Consider the following 18,766-nt stretch of genomic DNA (forward strand, 5'->3'; position numbering starts at 1 on the left):
TCCAAGTTCCCTTTCCCTTTGTCTCCCTTGGCTCAGCTACTGTATGGATAACTGGAGCAAGAAACACCACAATGTACATAGATGACTACAATAGGATAGACTAGCTCAGAAGGCTATATAAAACACCAAGACTCCGAAAAATGCAAGGAAATTTACTACTACTTTCCCTCCTACTGTGAGGCCGAAGCGAAAGGCGCCAACGTGCATGGTACATATAATTGGCGGTAAAATAGTCTTCAAGTTTCAGGCCAACATGAATAACAGCAGTCATTCATATAGCATACTAATGATCGGCTGAACGGTTAGAAGCTGATCGGTTGTCGTTGGCAGATTTTACTCCTATAATCCCATCGAAGAATATATCTTATCTCGATGCAATGCACCACGTCCATACTTGAACTGCTGTGTGTGAAAATTGCCAAATGCATCCAGGGAAGAGAGTTCTTTTGTCTTGAAGAGGGACTATGTCCCCAATGTGTACCAATTGTATAGAACCCTTCGGATAGATTGACCCGGAACCCTATTTCCCTTGATTCAAAATACCATTGACTAGCATCTTAAGCGACCCCATATCCAAGACGCAGCCATATATAAGTTCTCGGCTCTTGTTCAGGTTGTTTTGGATATAATGCAAGTTTGTCGATCTCTGCCTAACCCGGCCATTGGCCCGAGTGGGTATTGCCCACATGAGGTGTGCAAGGCTGCATAAGATTCATTCCCTTGACTATTTTGGATGTAAGGTCGACGGAGAAACACTCCCTGCTGATCTTTATTGTCGTCTGTTCGCTTAATTTCCGGGACATGTGCGAAATAAATGAGGTTTTATAGGCGTTCGGCAACACATGTGGAACTGTCCAAGGTTGTGAGAACTGTTTCAGGCATGATACTAGTATATCGTAGTGCCGAAGAACCAGCAGCCGACCCCGAGTCCTCCGGTAATTGGAATCGATGGTCCGTTGTAAATGAGGGTTGGTTATGGTAGATCAATGGCTATATTAAGCGGTGCAGGATCCCTCGCATTTTCTGACTATTAGTTCACCAAGTCAATTTTGAAGAACCACTTCTTTTTTCAGTCTTTTCGGCCTCAATGAAGATCACATCAACCATTCCCGCTGTCCTCCTGGGACTGGTGCCGCTGAGTGCAGCTGTATCAGTCTCAGGCTCAGCTGAGGGTTTCGCTACCGGGGTGACAGGCGGTGGCGACGCAGAAGCAAAGATTCCCAGCGATATCGATGAGCTGAAGGAATGGCTTACCGATGACACCCCACGAGTGATTGTTCTTGACAAAGAATATGACTTTACCGAGTCCGAGGGCACTACTAGTGGAACAGTTTGTGCGTCCTGGGGAACCGGGGACAGCTGTCAGAAGATTATCCAGGACGACTGCGGAGATTCTCCATCTTCGCAAGCAACTTGGTACGCTGCCGGAACGACGGGAATTGATGTTGCATCGAACAAGACAATCCTTGGTGACGGAGACAAGGGTGTCATGAAAGGCAAAGGCTTGAGGTTCAGAGACGGCGTGTCGAACATCATCGTACAAAACATTCAGATTTCCGACTTGAACCCTGAGTATGTCTGGGGTGGTGACGCCATGTATTTCGATGGGTCTGACCTGATCTGGATTGATCATGTCACGGTATGTACCTTATGAACAGATGAAAGAGTGTAGTTTGTTAATAGACATCCTAGACGGCTCGCACCGGACGTCAACACTACACCTTCGGATTCGCGACCAACACCCGTATCACACTCTCAAACAACTTCATCAACGGTGAAACCCCGTACTCTACAGGCTGCGACGGGTACCACTACTGGACCTTTGAGATGGTAGGCGAAGCAGATCAGATTACTATGCAGAACTGCTATATCTACATGACAACTGGCCGCAGCCCAGCCTTGAGTGGAGGTACTCTCTTGCATGCTGTGAACAATGTCTGGGATAAGAACAACGGCCATGCACTGGAGGGCGGCGATTCAGGTGCCAGGGGAATCTTCGAGGGAAATGCTTGGGTAGTTGTGTCCACGATTGTTGGAGACTACGCCGGCCGACTGTTTAACACACCGGATTCGTCGTCTGCTGCCGACTGCGAATCGGCTCTTGGTCGTGCGTGCGAGGTAAATGCTGTTTCCGATTCGGGCAGTCTTACCTCTTATACAGATACCTCCTTCTTCTCGGACTTCTCAGGCCTTACTATTGCGCCCGCCACCTCTGCCAGCGAGGCTCAGTCTAATGTCCCGAACAACGCGGGCATGGGGAAGCTTTGAATCTCTTTCGGGGACTTTTTTATTTGTACGCTTCTCTAATTTTGCGTTCTCAATTTGTAATGGCGCGTCCTGGGTGATGGCCTCCTATGCTGGATGCATTCGGCTGTATACGGAGTCACGTCAAGTTATATATTAGTACCTGTGAGATTGAAGTTGAGATCATTCGTTTCCTTGAAATGTCTACAGTGAGTGCGAAGGGTCAAGTTTGCCTATTATCAAGTTATCTGTAAAAATGAAGAGCAGCCTGGCCAGGTAAATATGATCATTATTCGGTACTTAGTACTAGATACAACGTCTTTGTTGAACCTTGACCTATCATATAAAAGGTATACACCTCGGATATTCCAAGAATAGTCTCGTAAAAGGCAAGTTACACCTTCTCTAGAAAACAATTGTTATGTACCTTAAATTATGTAGCTTATTGGCAGTATAATTGCAAAACTCGTACGAAGTAGGTACTAGGTTAGTAGATTCCATTGACTGCCGAAAGGATTGAATTTAAACTACCGTTCCTGAGGAGTCACACTTCCGAGACCGGTCCCGCCTCTAATCTTCCCCGCCACTTAAAGGACCCCCCACCGATCTTTCTTTGGTTTGCAAGGAATCTCTTCACTTCAGCAATATCACACCAAAATGGCTGCGAGACAATCCCCGTTCGATCTCTCTAAATGCGCACGCAAGAATATCTTGCAATTGCAACCCTATCGCTGTGCGAGAGAGTGTGTTTGCCCTCTAGATCCCCGCATCAGCGCCCAAGAAACTAATGAGTCAGTGACTACAAAGATGACGGAACGAATGTCCTGCTCGATGCCAACGAAAACGCCTATGGTCCCGGTCTTGCCCTGAATTCGGAAGGCGCTCTGCAAGAATCTACAATCAATGGGGGTTCGACTGGCTCCTCGAAGCCAGACATCGACTTTTTGGGATTGAACCGCTATCCCGACCCGTGAGTGACTCACCCTTACCTCAGTCCCTAACAAGTCTAAGCTGACTCAGATTGATGAATTACTAGACATCAGATTGAGCTGAAGCAACTTTTCTGCAAGCTCCGCAATACCCGTATTCACAGCCAAAAAGACCTGACCCCCGAGAACCTTTTCGTTGGAGTCGGCTCCGACGAAGCCATCGATGCTCTGTTGAGGTGTTTCTGCGTGCCAGGAAAGGACAAGATCCTTACTTGCCCCCCTACCTATGGCATGTATGGTGTTAGTGCGCAGGTCAACGACGTGGATATTGTGAAGGTCCCTCTGGATGTCGAGAATGGCTTCCAACTGCAGCCGGACAAGATTCTCGAGGCCCTGTCTGCAGATGACTCGATCAAGATGGTGTATATCTGCTCACCGGGTAACCCTACAGCCAACTTGATCCGTAAGTCCGACATTCAGAAGGTGCTGGAGCATCCCACATGGAATGGTCTGGTCGTTGTGGATGAGGCATATATCGACTTTGCACCTGAAGGCTCCAGTCTCGCCGAGTGGGTCAACGATTGGCCCAACCTGGTGGTTATGCAGACTTTGAGCAAGGCTTTTGGTCTGGCCGGTATTCGACTAGGAGTTGCGTTTACCAGCCTGCCATTGCCCGTCTGTTGAACAGCCTGAAGGCCCCCTATAACATTTCAAGCCCAACTAGTGCAATTGCTATGGCCGCTCTGTCGCCTATCAACATGGCTGTCATGAAGAAATACCGCGAGAAGATCATTGCTCAGCGTGAACGCTTACTACAGGAACTGCCTAAGATCCCAGGAGTGGGTCGCTTCCTGGGCGGACAAGAGTCGAACTTCCTCTTGGTTGAACTCCTGGATAAGCCTGCCAGTGAAGGCGGAAAGCCCAGCAACAAGATTGCCTTGGCTGCGTACGAAGCTATGGCGGAAAAACGCGGCGTGGTGGTACGTTTCCGCGGGAAGGAGCTCGGATGCGAAGGCTGCCTGCGGGTTACAGTAGGAACAGAGGAAGAAGTCACTAGGTTCCTGCAGCAATTGCGGGTAGTCCTGGACAGTCTTCTCAGGGGCTCGGATGTCCAGTCGTTGAGAGGATAAGCGCATCAGAACTCGAACCAGTCATGTCATTTTCTTTTCTCAAGATTAATTACTTTTCAGGATAGACTTTCTTAGCCTTTTAGAACGGAGATTTCGTCTTAATATTAAAGAGCGTTAGTATTTTCCTTATCGTCATTTTCCGACCGGGAGAGACAGGCAAATACGTAAGAGGCTTGAGTGGAACCAGCACCAGAAGGTTATCTATCCATGTGTACTCGGGACAGGAAGTATGAAACAGGGGGTACATATCGTACGGGGTCGTGATAAAGAAGTCTGGGTGATATGGTAGCAAACTACTAGTGGCCAAAGTAGCAACCGTAGTAACAATGTATTTTATGTATACCAATTATTACGATGGTATGGTTGAGGAGAGAGAAAGATACATGTCACAAGGCCGCCACGTGGACCAGGCACACCTGACGTGACTTTTGTCTGTCGTATGGTTTCTCCTACCGAATGGTAGCTTCCATCGAAGAATGGATACTACCCTGACACTTTACAATCCAATCTGGTTGCACGAGTCATGTCCGTCTTATGTAGGAGATTGATCGGGTCACTCGCCAACTACCAATGGAATTCCTCCAAATTTCTCCCAATTATCTGATAAGGTAACAGCATGGATTATCACCTATGCGCTTTCTCTCTATTCGTCGCTAATAATCCGCATTGATCATATACGAGCTCACGTTCTCAACAGGGTTCGTCCCTTGAACGGCGGATGATAACCGGCCCAAGCTCGAATCTCCTTCTCGAGTCCAAGAATCACAAGCAATGCTTCATTTCGCCATCGCTATCGGGCGGAAGCCAATAAACTTACTCCGCAAACAGCTCCTGAGCGACTAAGTCCCCGACTCAATCGCCTCTCGCTGGCTGGTCCAATACCATCTCGTGCTGACCTGCCCAGCTCCTCCGTCCTCGAATCCTGCTCTTCGAACCAAACGGAGGGCCGATAAATGGCGCTTCCCGGCGTCCACTGCCACTGTTCGGTCTTATCTTTTGAATCCATGGTTATCGGTTGGCCGCCATGACCCTTGGCCTCGAGGTGGGTATGATTTTCTCATCACGATTATCAACATATTCATTTTTATTATTAAATAGCCGTTCATGGGGTTGCTTTTTTGCCGGGGTCTCCCCCTTCCGTTTGCATATGGATATTTTCCTTTGCTGATTGATCTAACCATCTCGCTCTGTCTCTCTAACTTTGTGACATACTGTCCTTGAGTTAATATACTTTACAACTTCTATCGAAACGGCGGTGAAATCCTTCCTGTTCATTTCTCTGTAATACTAATCTTATTTCACTTGGGGATACGTAAGAGCCAGGCTCTACACTTATCTACCAGGTGAACCTCTTGTCTCCCTCCTTTTTTCCCCTCGTTTTCCCAATTACCCTCATTTGCTCTTTCGTCAACGATCAGAATCTATACGAAGAAGGGCCTCCTCCACCCGGGACGCCACCAGATCAACATTCACTTTCCCTCCCACTGTTACCTCCCATTTAAGGCCGGTTCCACCCGCTATTTTTGCCCCCAAGATCGTCGCCTTGTTATATTCCCCGGTTTCCCTTACGTTATACCTTCTTTCCCCACACTGAGCAAATACTCTAATCTGGGGAACCGCACGTGCATGCTCAGGGTGGTTCGTCATGAGCAATGTGAGTGCAAGTAAAGGCACGACGTTGTTGAACTTACTCCAGGGACTCATCCACGGTGCGTTATTATTTGATAACTTGGGCTGCTCTCGCTTGTTTTCAACTGGCCCCTCTGCGGAGGTGGTTCAGCGGCCATGACTGTGCTGGACACTCGTGGTCTATATCCGGAAATCCCTCCGAATGCTCGAACGAAGCTTGACGATAACCCAACGCTCTTAGTGAGCTGGTGGGCCACCGGCTTCTCCCTGGCCATCATTGTGGTTCGAGTCTGTGGTCGCTATGTTCGCATCGAACGCTTCTTTCGGGAGGATAAGGTGATGATGCTTGCCATTATCCCCCTGTTGATCCGCATGGCCCTTGTACATCTTATCCTCATCTGGGGGACCAATAATACGAAGACAGGGGGGTTGACGGCAGAGGAGATTCAACATCGCATCGTTGGGAGCAAGTTGGTTCTGGTTTCTCGAATTTGCTATGCTATCTTGTAAGGCTACTGTTTCGAAGCATTTGTCCGAGATAAAACATGCCGGCTGACTGTTTTGACTACCACAAGCATCTGGACTGCCAAATTTACCGTATGCGAATTTCTCAAACGGGTTTCGGAGATGATATGGCGCCGGTCTCTCCGGATCTTCCTCAAGTTTATCTATTATTTCTTGGGATCGACGCTGATTGCCGTGGTACTCGCAACCCTAACTGAATGCCAGCCTTTCAGCCACTACTGGCAGGTGGTTCCGGATCCAGGCCCCCAGTGTCGCTCGGGCTATGCGAACCTGATTACAATGGGAGTATGCGACGTGATTACGGATCTCCTTCTGGTGGCCTTTCCTATTCCTTTAATTATGATGACTCACATGTCTGCGAAACGCAAAGCCTCTCTCGTTATTCTCTTTGCCTTATCCTTGATTCTCGTCGGCATTACTTGCTACCGCGTACCCGCTGTGATTAGCCACAAAGGATCCCAGCAATACCGATCTCTTCTGGCGTCTCTAGAGATCCTCGCTGCCACGGCGGTTTCAAATGCCATAGTCATCGGGTCCTTTGTGCGAGACAAAGGCGTCAAGAAAGCCAAGTTTAAAAAAGCTATTGGATCTGCCTCTGTCAGCGAGAGTATGGATCACAGCTCGGTTCGTCGTACAACTATCACGCACCACCACTGGGGCAGTGACTCCGACCTGGCCGGAGATATGGGCATCCGTTTGCACCCTGAGCTAGTTTCTCCTGACCACAAGCTGCCTCGGCCAGCCCCCGTGGTTGCCCCCTGCGAGCCTCTCACAGCCCGTACGGGCACGCTGAATCCAAACTGGTCGTTCAACCATCATGCTTCTGCTATCGAGGACGATCGATCCTCTTCGACAGGCAGTCTTGACATTAAAGTGAGTCCACACGAGTATCTTCCAACCAATAAAACGCCGCGCAAAGCTTCGGGCGACCCCGTCCCGAACTCCCCCGGCCGAGTCTCTATGTTTGACGTCGGCGGTCTCCTAGATCCATCCCCTAGGAGCAGCCCCCCTCCAACCTTGCATATGAATTACCAAATGCCTCCTCCCGGGCAAACGACTCGTACACGCAGTGGAAGCGCAGCCTTTCTTCAAGACGTTGGCGGTCTACTCTCCACTCCGACCCCAGGGGCTACTCCAAACGCTTCACCGAACTTCTCACGACCTGGCGGTCTTCGCACTAACTCGTATGGCCGCCGACGAGGGTCCAGCGTGCATTTTAGTGATACGCCGGAGTCACCGGCTCCTCCCTATCGATCTCAATCCGATGTAACTGCCCCAATTCCTGAAGGAAGTGATGATGTCGAACTTCAGGATGTTGGGGGATTGCTATCAAAAAATTCATGAATAATGACGGTATATACTAAACGGTAGTTGGATGTATAAATAGGCTTGCTTCTCTTCGTGGGGTTTCTGTTCTCCCCACCCTTTTTCCTTTCTGTTGTTTATTATGGGTAATGTGTACTGGATTGGAGTTGGAATTAGCGAGGGCGTTGGTATTGGTTGAGTTTTTGGTCTACATGTATATTTCTATAGTTGCCATCGGATTGAGTCGATCATATCTGAATATGACCCGTCCCATCCTCTCTCTACTTGGGAAGGATTGGCTATTAACGACCACTGAAAATCTCATGACCATTGCATTTTTCAGTAATCTATCAAGAAAATTGTACAATATAGTCGGGGTTTTTGCGATTAGTAAAATTTCAAAGGAATCAACCAGAACCATGACAGTACACTCCAGCCATGAATCATTCGTTTCGCCCTTACGCCATGCTGCCCATAATGCCTGCAATTGGACTTTCGTTTGATTTTTCTTTTTCGTCCCGTAATTTGCCCACTCCTCTGGTTTTTCTCTCTCTTTTGTTCTTGGAGACCTCATCCACTCGATTCTATGTTCACTTCGAGGGGTGAGACACGGCGTAGGCCATAGTGCAGGAGACAACCGCGCCCCGGCAAAAAAGGTGCTCAAGAACCTCTTGGCGAACTCGAGATGTTCTTTCGGCATCTTTGAATGGAAAAAAAGCGCGATGAACTCCCCCCAAGCAAACAGCCGTCCGTTAATATAGCATAACCATCCAAGCCGTACTCGTCAAGATCGCGATTAAATAACCCAGCGGTAACTAGCATAACGACCGGCCGTTTCACTCTTGCGAATAATCTTGACGACCTGCCCTCTGCGCAGACCCAGGTATCTCGCCACGGGATCCGACACCTGGATACGGGGCAACTGAGATTCCTTCAGACGATAGCGCTGCAGCAACCGGGACTTCTCCTCGGGGCTCAGCAGGACGTGCTTCGGGACCAGTTCGTGCCGGGTGATGTTGACCAGCAGATCCTGCTCCTGGAAATGCTCGCAGATACGACCGGGGACACCGCTCAGCAGACGCACGGCGGACGGAGAGATCGGGGTCTGGGTGATGAACACGCCGGTGTGGAAGTTGTTCTCGTCGACGAAGTGGTTGAAGGTGCGCACTTGCTTGGTACCGACGCCAGTCGAGTCGGGGCAGAATTCAACGTAGATGGTACCGCAGTCGGGCTGGGGGTCCGGGTTGGAGTTGGTCTTGAGGGCCGTGTATTTGAGTTGCATGGCCTCCGTGGGGCGAGCTTGGATTTTCATCTTGTTGCGGCTACACAAAAGTTACGCCGAATTGTTAGCGGCCTTTTTTCCTTGGGAGGTTGCAAACGTGCATGCTGTTCTGGGGTCGCATACTCTGGGTATCCGAGGGGATCGGAGTATTTCTGTTTGAATTCTTCGAGCGATATTTGCACTTCTTCTTCGGTGACTTCGTAGCCCTGTCCGAAAATGGCCTGTCAGCATACATTGTGCGACAAACGCTGTGGGTGCAGCCGATTGTTCCTCTCCTATAGCAGCACGTACCCGATCCTGAAGCATTTCGAATACCGTCCTCCATGTGCGCCACAGTCTGGTCATCTCGCGGTCGGCATCGACGGAGCCAGAAGAGTAGTCCTCGTCCATGGTGAAAAATGAGGCGCACCTGCGCTACGACACAAACTAAAATAAATGAAAAAGAGTAGTGTCGGGAAAGAGTTAATTTAGAGAGATCGAGGACCAACTCTGAGCTCAATGTGAGCCGTGGGATGGGACAGCAAAAAAAGTTGGCTGGAGTGGCAGCGTTGCGAAAAGCGATAGAGGGAGGTTCTCGAAAAATCGGCGGAACAGCGCTAAGCGGCAACGGTTAAGCGCCGCCAACAACGTATTAACCCCAAAGGAAAAGGCCAGACCGAGAAAATGAGCACGAGTTTCTGCCCCATTCCTTTCCTCTTCTCCCAACATTCCCCTTTGGTTTCCCCTCATTTCACGCTCTTTTGGGGTCTCTCCTAGCGATTGATTTCGGTCAATCTATTTGCATTGTCAAGTGTTTACCCCCCGTATTTGCAAATTCCCCAACAAGATGGCCGCTGAAGCCAAATCGGCTCCTGCCACGGAGCAGAAGGTGAAGCCTACCAAGCCCAGTGAGGAGGCGTTCAAGGCCGACCTCGCGCAGGCTGAGAAGGAGCATGCTGCGGTTCAGGAGAAACTGGTATGTGACGGTTTATTATGTCATTTTGCGTTCTTTGGAAGTTTCAATGGTTGTTGTATACAACGCACAAAATATATTGTGCCATTTTCTTACTCGGTGCCCACCGACCATTTATGATCTACCCTGCGATTTCTCGAGACGTTTCCTATACCGTTCCTGCATTCCATTGACGAACAAGACACTAACTTCCTCAAGAACCAAGTCAAGGCCAAGATCGAGACCGCCAAGCCCAACAACAAGGACTCGCCCGCGGCCAAGAGACAGCAGGAACTCCGTGCTGAGCTCTCCTCCATCCGTCAGAAGCAGTCGGGATTCAAGGCGTCTAGGTCCAGCACTCAGGAGAAGATCAATGCCCTGGACAGCACGCTCAAGGCCCGCATTGCGGAGCAGAACAACTCCAAGACCCGCATGTCGTTCAAGAGCGTCGAGGAGGTTGATCGCGAGATCGCACGCCTCGAGAAGCAGGTTGATTCCGGCACCATGCGCTTGGTCGATGAGAAGAAGGCCCTTGCCGACGTCTCCAGCCTGCGCAAGCAGCGCAAGAACTTCGCCGGCCTGGACGAGGCCCAGAAGGTCATCAACGACATCAAGGCTCAAATCGCCACCCTCAAGAAGACCCTTGACAACCCTGAGGCCAAGGCCCTGAGCGACAAGTACGCCGAGATCCAGAAGGAGCTGGATGCCATCAAGGCCGAGCAGGATGGCGCTTTCAAGAACCTCAACGCCTGCGGGACGAGCGCACAAAGCTCCACGGTGAGCAGCAGCAGAAGTGGACTGCTATCCGTGAGATCAAGGACACCTACTACAAGGCCCGCAAGGCCTACAAGGAGTACGAGGATGAGGCCTGGAGAGTCCGCCGTGAGAAGCAGAAGGCCCAACGGGACGCCTTCGAGCGCGAGAAGAAGAAGAAGATTGCCGACAAGAAGCTCGAGGAGGCCTCTCGCCTGGCTTACACCGACGAGATCCTTACCGCTCAGGGTCTGATCCGCCACTTCAACCCCGCCTACGACTTCGCTGCTCTGGGTCTGGATGACAAGAAGGACCAGTCCTCTCAGTTCCGTGCTGAGATTGGCCGTACCATCGATGACTCCGGCATGAAGGGCATGAAGGTCCTGAAGAAGGAGGAGGACGACTACTTCGTCGGCACTGGTGGCAAGAAGGGTAAGAAGGGCAAGAAGAGCAACGCCAACGGCAGCCCTGCCCCCGCCGAGAAGTTCAACCTCAACGTTGGTATCATCGAGGAGTTCGCCCAGGTCAAGATCGACCCCCCTATGAACCAGACCGATGTCCCCGCCGTGGTCGAGAAGCTGGCCGCTAAGATCACTGAGTGGAAGAAGAACCAGGCTTCGAAGACCGAGGAGGTATGTACCGCTCTACGTTAATTCCCGCTCGTATGAGCTACCGTGACTAATTTTTTCCATAGAACATCAAGAAGGCCCAGGAGGAAATTGCCCGCTTGGAGGAGGAGGCCGCTCAGGCGGACGACCGTGCGACTGACGCTGCCAAGAAGCCCGCTATCATCAACAGCGGTGTTAACGGCAAGGTCTCGGCCGAGGCCGAGCTGAAGCAGGAGCAGGACGCCGCCGCCGATGTGTCCGACGAGCTGCAGAAGGCCTCCCTCGAGGAGACGGCCTAAGCGATGCGCCCCGGATAGATTTATGCAACTTTGCATGTTCTTGCATCAGCGAATTGACGCTTTAGACCCCAAGCGGAGATTTAGCATTTACATTTCATTTGTTTTTGGTTAGTTCTGTGCATCTTATCGACAACTCTTTGCTTTTGCAGATCCTCCCTTTATTTTCTTTTCTCTGTGGGGGAATCTTGCCCCGATCGGAGGGGGTTTAATTCTCCTTTGCGAGGCCACCGTCTGGCTGTTATTCCTTTCTTGTAATCCATATTTACTACTCTTTTTTGACTTCTCGTCTGGTCTTGTTCCATCTTGCTATGGCCGGACTACCGCATTCTCCCCTCTTACCCACCCACCCTCTCCTCTTCCCTCCCCAAAAGTCTGCAGAGCAGGATGATGAGATTTAGCGTTGATTTCAGAGCTTGTGAGGAACGATCTGAGCGATTGGGGGACGCCGTTGCTGGTTTTGCTATATGAACCGAATCTACCGTATTCAATTGACTTCTCGCGTAAGCTCGTAAGTTTCGCCGCGTCAAGGTGTGCGTAGCAAGTATACCGTCGGCCAATGATGGAGGGTGGCTCGCCATCACCTGCCATCGGCACGTCATGCAGCTGGCCGAGGCTTGACGGAGTGGCCAGTGGAACGAACAGGTCCGTGTGGCGGTGCATCCCGACCAAATGTGGCCCAGCCTAGATTTGAAGTTGCCTAAACGGGACCGCCAGCGCCAAGGGTCTTGGTTGTTCAATTCCAATTTAAATCCGCTCAGTTCATTCAATCCCTTTTCTCGGCACTTCCGACGATCCCCTCTTTCTTGTCCTTCCTTGTGCCTCCTCTCACTCCTCCTCGGTCCCCTCGTGGTGCTCTCGGACTCGATATCTAGGGCAACCAGCCACCCGCAATACCGGAGTTAAGCCACCCGGTCTAAAACCACCGCCAGCGCATCGACTCAACAACGCTCTCCAACTCCTCAACCACCTCCGGACCACCCGCCAAAATGTCCTACAACAAACCCGTACGCACCCTCTCCATTCTCCACTACCACAAAGGTCACAGAGCACTGACAAATGCGTAACAGGACGGACCGCCTCCCTCCTATCCCGCCCCCGTCCACGACGCAGCCCTACTCACCCTCCCCAAGCGCCCAGCGCCCAGGGCGACTACTACAACCAAGGCGGCGGATACCCTCCGCAGAACTACGGTCCACCCCCGCAGCAGGGATACTACGGCTCTCCGCCGCCGCAGGGTCAACAACCCATGTACTACCCGCCGCAGCAAGGGTACCCGCAGCCGGGGTACTACGCCGATGACCGCGGCGGCGGCGGCGGCTCCTCGGGCGGTGGTATCTGCGCCGGTATCATGGCTGCGCTGGCCTGTTGTTGTTGTCTGGACATTCTGTTTTAGATTGCGTCGTCTTGCCTGCCGTTTCTACGCTGCTGCGGTTGCGACTAGGTTTTCGTTTCGTCTTTTGGCGCCGGAATGGAGTTGGTTTCGCTCATGGTGTACGGGGTATCTTTCTTTGCTTGTTCAGCTGCGAATGGTTCGTCTGTTGCATTTTTGATACTCGGTTAATCAAACGTGTTGCTATCGTTATCGTGATATATTACTTATGCCGATGCTATATTATATTATGTCATGGACATTCATGCTCGTACATCGAGTTCAACTTAATCACATCACTCATAACCAGTCACACAAACACAAAAGAACAAAATAAAAGGGTATCAATCATCAAGACATAAAAACACTCCCCATTCCTCTCCTCCATGCTACCCAACCCAACCCAATAGACAAAATCAAACCCTCGAACTAAACTCACTCCCCTCCAAATCCCCCCTCCTCCACCCACCACCATTCCTCCCCCGTCTCGGCGGCCGATCAACACTACTAGCCTCCTCAAACACCTCAATGACATCGCCCTCCGACCGACTCGGCGCACTGGTCACACTTTCCTCCACCACAATATGCTCCGCATGCCCATGTGCACCAGCACTCACCGGCCTCTCTTCCTCAACCACAATGCGTCGCCCCCGTCTCCGCCGCATTCCGCCCGCGCTACTCGCCGACGCCATCTCCGTCTGCGTTTCGCTGCCGAAGCGGCGCCCCGAGCTCAGCCCCAGCCACAGCAGGTAGAGGAGGAAGATGAAGCCGAAGACGCTGCCCAGGATGATTCCGGCGACTGTTCCCGGTGACGGGGAGCTGTTGAGACGGCCGTAGGAGGCCGGGATGGAGATGGTGCTGTAGGTTGGGCCGAGGGGGATAGGGGAGAGGCGTTTTGTGAGGTTGTTGCTGTCGCTGTTGTTGTGGAGGTCTTGTTGGTGGTGGTGCGGGAGGGGGGGCATTTCTTTCCTCTTTTTCTTTCGGGCCCTGTAGCTTTGGATTCCGGCGTGTGTTTAGTTGGTGATTGTGATTGTGATTGTGGTTGTTGTAGTTTCAATGTTTGGAGAATGGTCGGGGATTATCTCGGAGATTGCGATAAGATTGTTTAATGTGGAGGTTGATGTGGAGATTTCAGTATGCTTGTATGCGCGACATGGACTTGTGTCTTTAGGAATGTGCGAAATGGGGTCATGGAATGTAAGAATGAATGAATGAAGTAATGTATGTGTATGACAGAAGGAAAAGAGAGAAATCGACGTGGAGGGATTGCGAGGGCCTGGACCAGGAATTATTGGTGGCTGGGAAGGACGGCCACTCATTTATGCAGGAGACGGACGGGTTAGGGCTGGGATCCACGCATACATCAATCTAAGTGCCGTTCAATTTGAGAGTTTTTATTAATTTATACAGAATTATTTTTGATGAGATGGAGTTGGTATTTTCGGTTTTTGTATTAGGTTCGTTGGATTATGCTCCTTGTGGTGGGTACATTGATATGGTAAGGATACTGTTTTCTACTTCTAAATATGCATAGAATTAAGACAATAAGAGAATCACTGGCGGTGTAGTATTAGTCTATCAAATCTATACCATACTCAAATGTCAGGATAACAGCGACTATCCTGAGCACCATTTCCCATTGATGTATGTGAATTAAGCAGGTGTGTGCAAAAGCCTTATCACGGCAGAGGTCAATTTAGACAGCACCGATCGCCATGGTATATTCCGAGAAGACTTGAGACTCCTGCCGACGTGGATGTAGAAACTTGTCAATCCAGTCCCGACGCCATTCATCCTCGTGCCAGCAGGTGTAGAGAGCTTTGCAGTACTCCCAATAATCTGGGTACCAGCCTGCCAGGCCCCAGTCGACGATGGCAATGACTCGAAATGGGGCGGTCGAGGATATCATAATGTTACCTCGATGAAGGTCGGCGTGTGTGAATTTGATATCTCCGTCATCAGGCAAGAGGTCTCTATAGGGATCTTTATATTTCAGGGACACCGGAAGCCGCGATTGGGGCAGGGTGGAGAACCAATCGTTAAATTCCTTTATGTTTGGAAATGGCCAGAAGGTTTACGAAGCTATTATTACGTGGATTCGAACATCAAAAACTTGATCAAAGTGTATGGTACTTCATTGCAAATGCAGCCATATGAGCGGTCTGCATAGCTAAAGGTCTGTCCTTCAATCGCCCGTAGCCACTATCTTGGAATTAAGATTAGTATGCTCCCTTCCGCTGCTCATACTTGGGCTGCTCGGGTGACTCAACATCTCCGTATCCAGTCAGCACAGGGGTGGTGTAGGACAGCTCAAAGCTACCCAGCTTAGCGCCATCCGACTCCAAGGCCCAAAGACTCAGTGCCAAATAGTTGGTTCCACGGTAGTTCAGGATACCTTCGGGAACAGGGAAGCTAGTCTGTGGCCCAACGTTGCCAGTGTACTTGCCATACTGGTAACCGTTCACATACAGCTGTGCCCGAACCGCCTGAGTGTTGTTGCCAAAGTTGAAGTACAGCGGTACATCCCAGCTTCGGGATATTGAGGTCGAGCTGAGCTGTGTAGAATCCGATACCTGGCTTCGAAAGACCTTCAAGGGGACTGCCCGACTCCCAGGAGTCGCTTGGAGGCTGAGGCTGGTGGAAGCCCTGGCGCTCTGCGTACAGTCCACCTTCGTTGAGAGGCCCTCTGACCTTATCCTGGTAGTCTTCTCCTCCGAGGTTACCAGTGAGCTTCCAGGTGATTGCGCTGGCATCTTGTCCGCTCAGCTTGTAGCTAAGAATACCGCGAGGGTTCTTCATGGTTTCCTCGCCGACGGTCCAGTTCTCGTCGAGGCCCAAGTTGTCAATCACCACAGTGATAACGTAGTTCTTGCCCGACTCCAGCTGAGACAGCTTGAAGGTAGAGTTACCGTCCATAGCATAATCGGCACCAGCCCAAGAGCCCAGATATGTCTCATTCAGCCATACGGAGCTGCCAAATGCGCTACCACCCTGTGTGCGGATGACAAATTCGCTTTCTTTGCCGTTGGCAACGAAGTGGCCCCTGTAGATCAGGTAGCCAGTGTGGAAGCCATAATCAGAAGAGTATAGCGATGTTGGTGTGTCAAGAGGACGGTGGGTGTTCTTCGTTGTTGAGAGATCCGCAGAAACCCAAGCAGAGTCGTCATAGGAAGACTTGATCTCGGGAAGTGTGTCCAGGTATTTCCAGTCCAGATCCTTCAAACTGGGAAGCGTGATCTCCGGAGCCGCGTACTTGACCTCACTACTCCAGATGCCGTTCTTGTCAACTGTGTGACTAGCCTTCTCGCCATTCACGAACAGGTTCTTAGCGTTTGCTGGAGCACCGATCACTTCAATCGGGGTGGTGGCATTGAAATCGGCAGTCAGATGGAGGTTGGCACCATCCAGGTGAGCGCCTCGCAGAAGGTAACCGGCCTTCACAATAATGGATGAGGCGGTCGTCTTCGCAGTGTTGAAACCGGGAGAAGTACCTTGCGTTGGAAGCTCGGGGACCCAGTAGTTGTAAGCAGAGTTCCTATCTGTGGATTTATTAGTGGTGTACGCCGGTTTAGTGTAAATTTACTTACCAAGCAGGACCACTCTCAAGTCACCGACTTGAACAATGCGACGAGTAGATGAGACATCCCAGCTAATGATGACAGAGCTGCCCTTCCTCTTTGCGACGATCCCTGAGTCTGAACCTTCAATAATGGTTGCATTAGACTTGGAGGCAATGGCCAGTTCGTGGTGCTCCTTCGGTCCGCCGTATAGGACCAGAACCTTTTCATTGTCAAACTTCTTCCAGGTGAAGACTTCAGCTGTCGAATAGATAATGTTCGTTCCAGACACATTATAATCAACAACATGAATCTTAGAGTCACGTCCGTTCAGACTTAAAGTACCCTCCAGCTGGGGAATAGTCAGGTTACCAGCACTGGTAGGAAGTCTAAGTTTGTACGAAGTTGACTCTTGACTGGAATAGTCCGTATGTCTGACCACGAAGAACGAGCCCGAACGATCACCAATTAAAGGGGTGACAGCTAGGTCTGAGGTGTCCGTGTAGACACCGGTACTCAGGTTTCCGGGAGTAGCGGTGAGATAGGCTGGGGATACTTTGACAAAGTTGCTGAGGAGCTTTATGTCGCTGTACTTCTCCCGTGTCACATTTCGCGTTTCAGTTATAGGTGAGCCGTAGTCGTAGGATGTATATCCGCCGGGGTGTCCAAGGTTGCCCCAGTTTGTTCCACCGAACGTCTATATGTGTCAGCGCAAGGTATGCTTCAAAGATACAAACAAGTCATACCATGTATAAGTTAAGAGTAGAAACCCCAAAACTCAAATCATTCCTGTAAAAGACTCTCGAAAATTCGTGATTAACGAGAGCATAGCAATTTTCAAAGCCGGGTCCACCCCATGGGTCGAAAGCACCCGCTTGGAACTAGGAAACAGTGAGACATATTACTAGTCCTGCAAGTTGGGCAACTTACCTCAAGAAGTGAGTACGGAGTTGATGGGCTCTGTTCGAGATGGAGCTGGCGGAAATTCTCGGGCAGTTTGCCCTCGGGCCATACAGAGGGGTTTGCCTATAGATGTCAGAAGCATTCAACTTCGTTCGCAGAATAGAACGTACACAATCAAAGCCGAGCCTAAAGAAGATGTCAGTTTCAGTCAGACGACAAACCTATGAAAGAAGAGAAGGGCATATGCAGAGTGCCTTACGGATAGCTATCGTGACCATAAATATCAACAGCTCCCACCCCAGTCCCAGGAGCATTGTGCCCAGAAGGCGAGGCATCATTGCTGATGAGGGGTACAACAATATCAGCGTTCCGAGCCTGGTCCATAACATATTGCATGTAGTCTCCATCGGGGTAAGTGACACCGCAGCAGCCACCGCTGTATTCGTTTTCGGGCTGGTAGAGAATCACTGGCCCTCCATTCGTGATTTGAGCCTTTGCGATGGTAGCAGCGACATTGGCGATATAGCTAAAGTCAAAATGTAAGCAAGTGTGCGGAGTGACTGTCAGTGAACCCATACTTATCAGTAGCTTCAAGGAATGGCTTATCAGAGGAGCGCAGAGTGCCATTGACCCTCTGCAGCCATCCAGGAAAACCACCACCTGAGGACTCAGCATTGATGTACGGACCGGGGCGGGCGATCAGATAAATGCCTGCTTCCTTGGCTGCATCAAAGAAGGGTTCCAGAGCAAAGATACCCTCTGCTTTGTAGTCGCCAGGCTTTCCCTCCAGGAGGGCCCAATCAATATAGAAAGATACACAATTGAAACCAAGAGCCCTGATCTTCTGGAAAATATCGAGCCAAAGCGATGGTACTGGTAATCTGCTTCCGTCAGGATAGAGCCCTAGTAGTACACAAGTCTGGTGTACCTGAATGGATGCACTTCTCCGCTGAATAACATAATCCTTTCTCCATTTATGAACAGAGATTTGTCATCCCATGTAACCTGCAGAAAGGTCAGTATGTTTACATAATCACTATGGAGCATCATGAGTGATCCAGAATTGATGACGACATACAATGTCCTGCAACAAGTCTCGTTTCGCCGGATCCGGATGTTCCAGGATCGTGAAACCATTGAGACGATGCTTGATGGAAGCACCCGCTGCTTGTGCCGCCAGCAAGGCAACAGCAGCAACAGAGAGGAGCTTCATGGTGTCGTGCTGCAAAAGAACCCCAGTGAGAGCTTACAGCAGATTTCGCATGTTTCGGGGGGCAATTGCACGATTATAAGTAGGGTTGA

General features: G+C 50.5%; 8 protein-coding genes across 8 annotated transcripts; 5 read left to right on the plus strand and 3 right to left on the minus strand.

The window, feature by feature from the left end:
- Positions 1–1,087: 1,087 nt before the first annotated feature.
- On the plus strand, positions 1,088–2,268 carry ANOM_002499 (polysaccharide lyase family 1 protein; the record flags this gene model as incomplete). Its single annotated transcript, XM_015547756.1, has 2 exons — positions 1,088–1,639; positions 1,693–2,268. 2 exons carry the CDS (start codon positions 1,088–1,090, stop codon positions 2,266–2,268), a joined length of 1,128 nt encoding a protein of 375 aa, XP_015409231.1.
- A 633-nt stretch (positions 2,269–2,901) lies between these two features.
- ANOM_002500 (histidinol-phosphate transaminase) lies at positions 2,902–3,857 on the plus strand (the record flags this gene model as incomplete). Its single annotated transcript, XM_015547757.1, has 3 exons — positions 2,902–2,987; positions 3,041–3,214; positions 3,281–3,857. 3 exons carry the CDS (start codon positions 2,902–2,904, stop codon positions 3,855–3,857), a joined length of 837 nt encoding a protein of 278 aa, XP_015409202.1.
- Positions 3,858–3,931: 74 nt separating this feature from the next.
- On the plus strand, positions 3,932–4,303 carry ANOM_002501 (histidinol-phosphate aminotransferase; the record flags this gene model as incomplete). Its single annotated transcript, XM_015547758.1, has 1 exon — positions 3,932–4,303. One exon carries the CDS (start codon positions 3,932–3,934, stop codon positions 4,301–4,303), a length of 372 nt encoding a protein of 123 aa, XP_015409221.1.
- Positions 4,304–6,088: 1,785 nt separating this feature from the next.
- On the plus strand, positions 6,089–7,801 carry ANOM_002502 (putative integral membrane protein Pth11-like; the record flags this gene model as incomplete). The annotated part of the gene is made up of 2 exons (XM_015547759.1): positions 6,089–6,438; positions 6,508–7,801. 2 exons carry the CDS (start codon positions 6,089–6,091, stop codon positions 7,799–7,801), a joined length of 1,644 nt encoding a protein of 547 aa, XP_015409203.1.
- A 757-nt stretch (positions 7,802–8,558) lies between these two features.
- On the minus strand, positions 8,559–9,527 carry ANOM_002503 (DNA-directed RNA polymerase core subunit RPB5; the record flags this gene model as incomplete). The annotated part of the gene is made up of 3 exons (XM_015547760.1): positions 9,336–9,527; positions 9,168–9,250; positions 8,559–9,084 (listed from the first exon to the last, which is right to left on the minus strand). The coding sequence occupies exons 1-3, from the start codon at positions 9,432–9,434 to the stop codon at positions 8,559–8,561; spliced, it is 708 nt and encodes a 235-aa protein (XP_015409204.1). The 5' UTR covers positions 9,435–9,527.
- Positions 9,528–9,734: 207 nt separating this feature from the next.
- Positions 9,735–12,138, plus strand: bfr1 (putative nuclear segregation protein (Bfr1); the record flags this gene model as incomplete). Its single annotated transcript, XM_015547761.1, has 4 exons — positions 9,735–9,999; positions 10,195–10,752; positions 10,809–11,360; positions 11,423–12,138. Coding segments are annotated over 4 exons (1,500 nt in total), but the record flags the coding sequence as incomplete, so codon positions are not given.
- A 1,282-nt stretch (positions 12,139–13,420) lies between these two features.
- Positions 13,421–13,966, minus strand: ANOM_002505 (uncharacterized protein; the record flags this gene model as incomplete). Its single annotated transcript, XM_015547762.1, has 1 exon — positions 13,421–13,966. One exon carries the CDS (start codon positions 13,964–13,966, stop codon positions 13,421–13,423), a length of 546 nt encoding a protein of 181 aa, XP_015409206.1.
- A 734-nt stretch (positions 13,967–14,700) lies between these two features.
- ANOM_002506 (beta-galactosidase E) lies at positions 14,701–18,725 on the minus strand (the record flags this gene model as incomplete). Its single annotated transcript, XM_015547763.1, has 11 exons — positions 14,701–14,977; positions 15,252–15,421; positions 15,474–16,543; positions 16,592–17,258; positions 17,308–17,442; positions 17,492–17,587; positions 17,635–17,650; positions 17,724–17,990; positions 18,043–18,345; positions 18,393–18,469; positions 18,543–18,725. Coding segments are annotated over 11 exons (3,228 nt in total), but the record flags the coding sequence as incomplete, so codon positions are not given.
- Between the last annotated feature and the right edge of the window lie 41 nt (positions 18,726–18,766).

This window comes from Aspergillus nomiae (assembly GCF_001204775.2).
Source record: "Aspergillus nomiae NRRL 13137 chromosome Unknown contig00056, whole genome shotgun sequence".
Lineage (NCBI taxonomy): Eukaryota > Fungi > Ascomycota > Eurotiomycetes > Eurotiales > Aspergillaceae > Aspergillus > Aspergillus nomiae.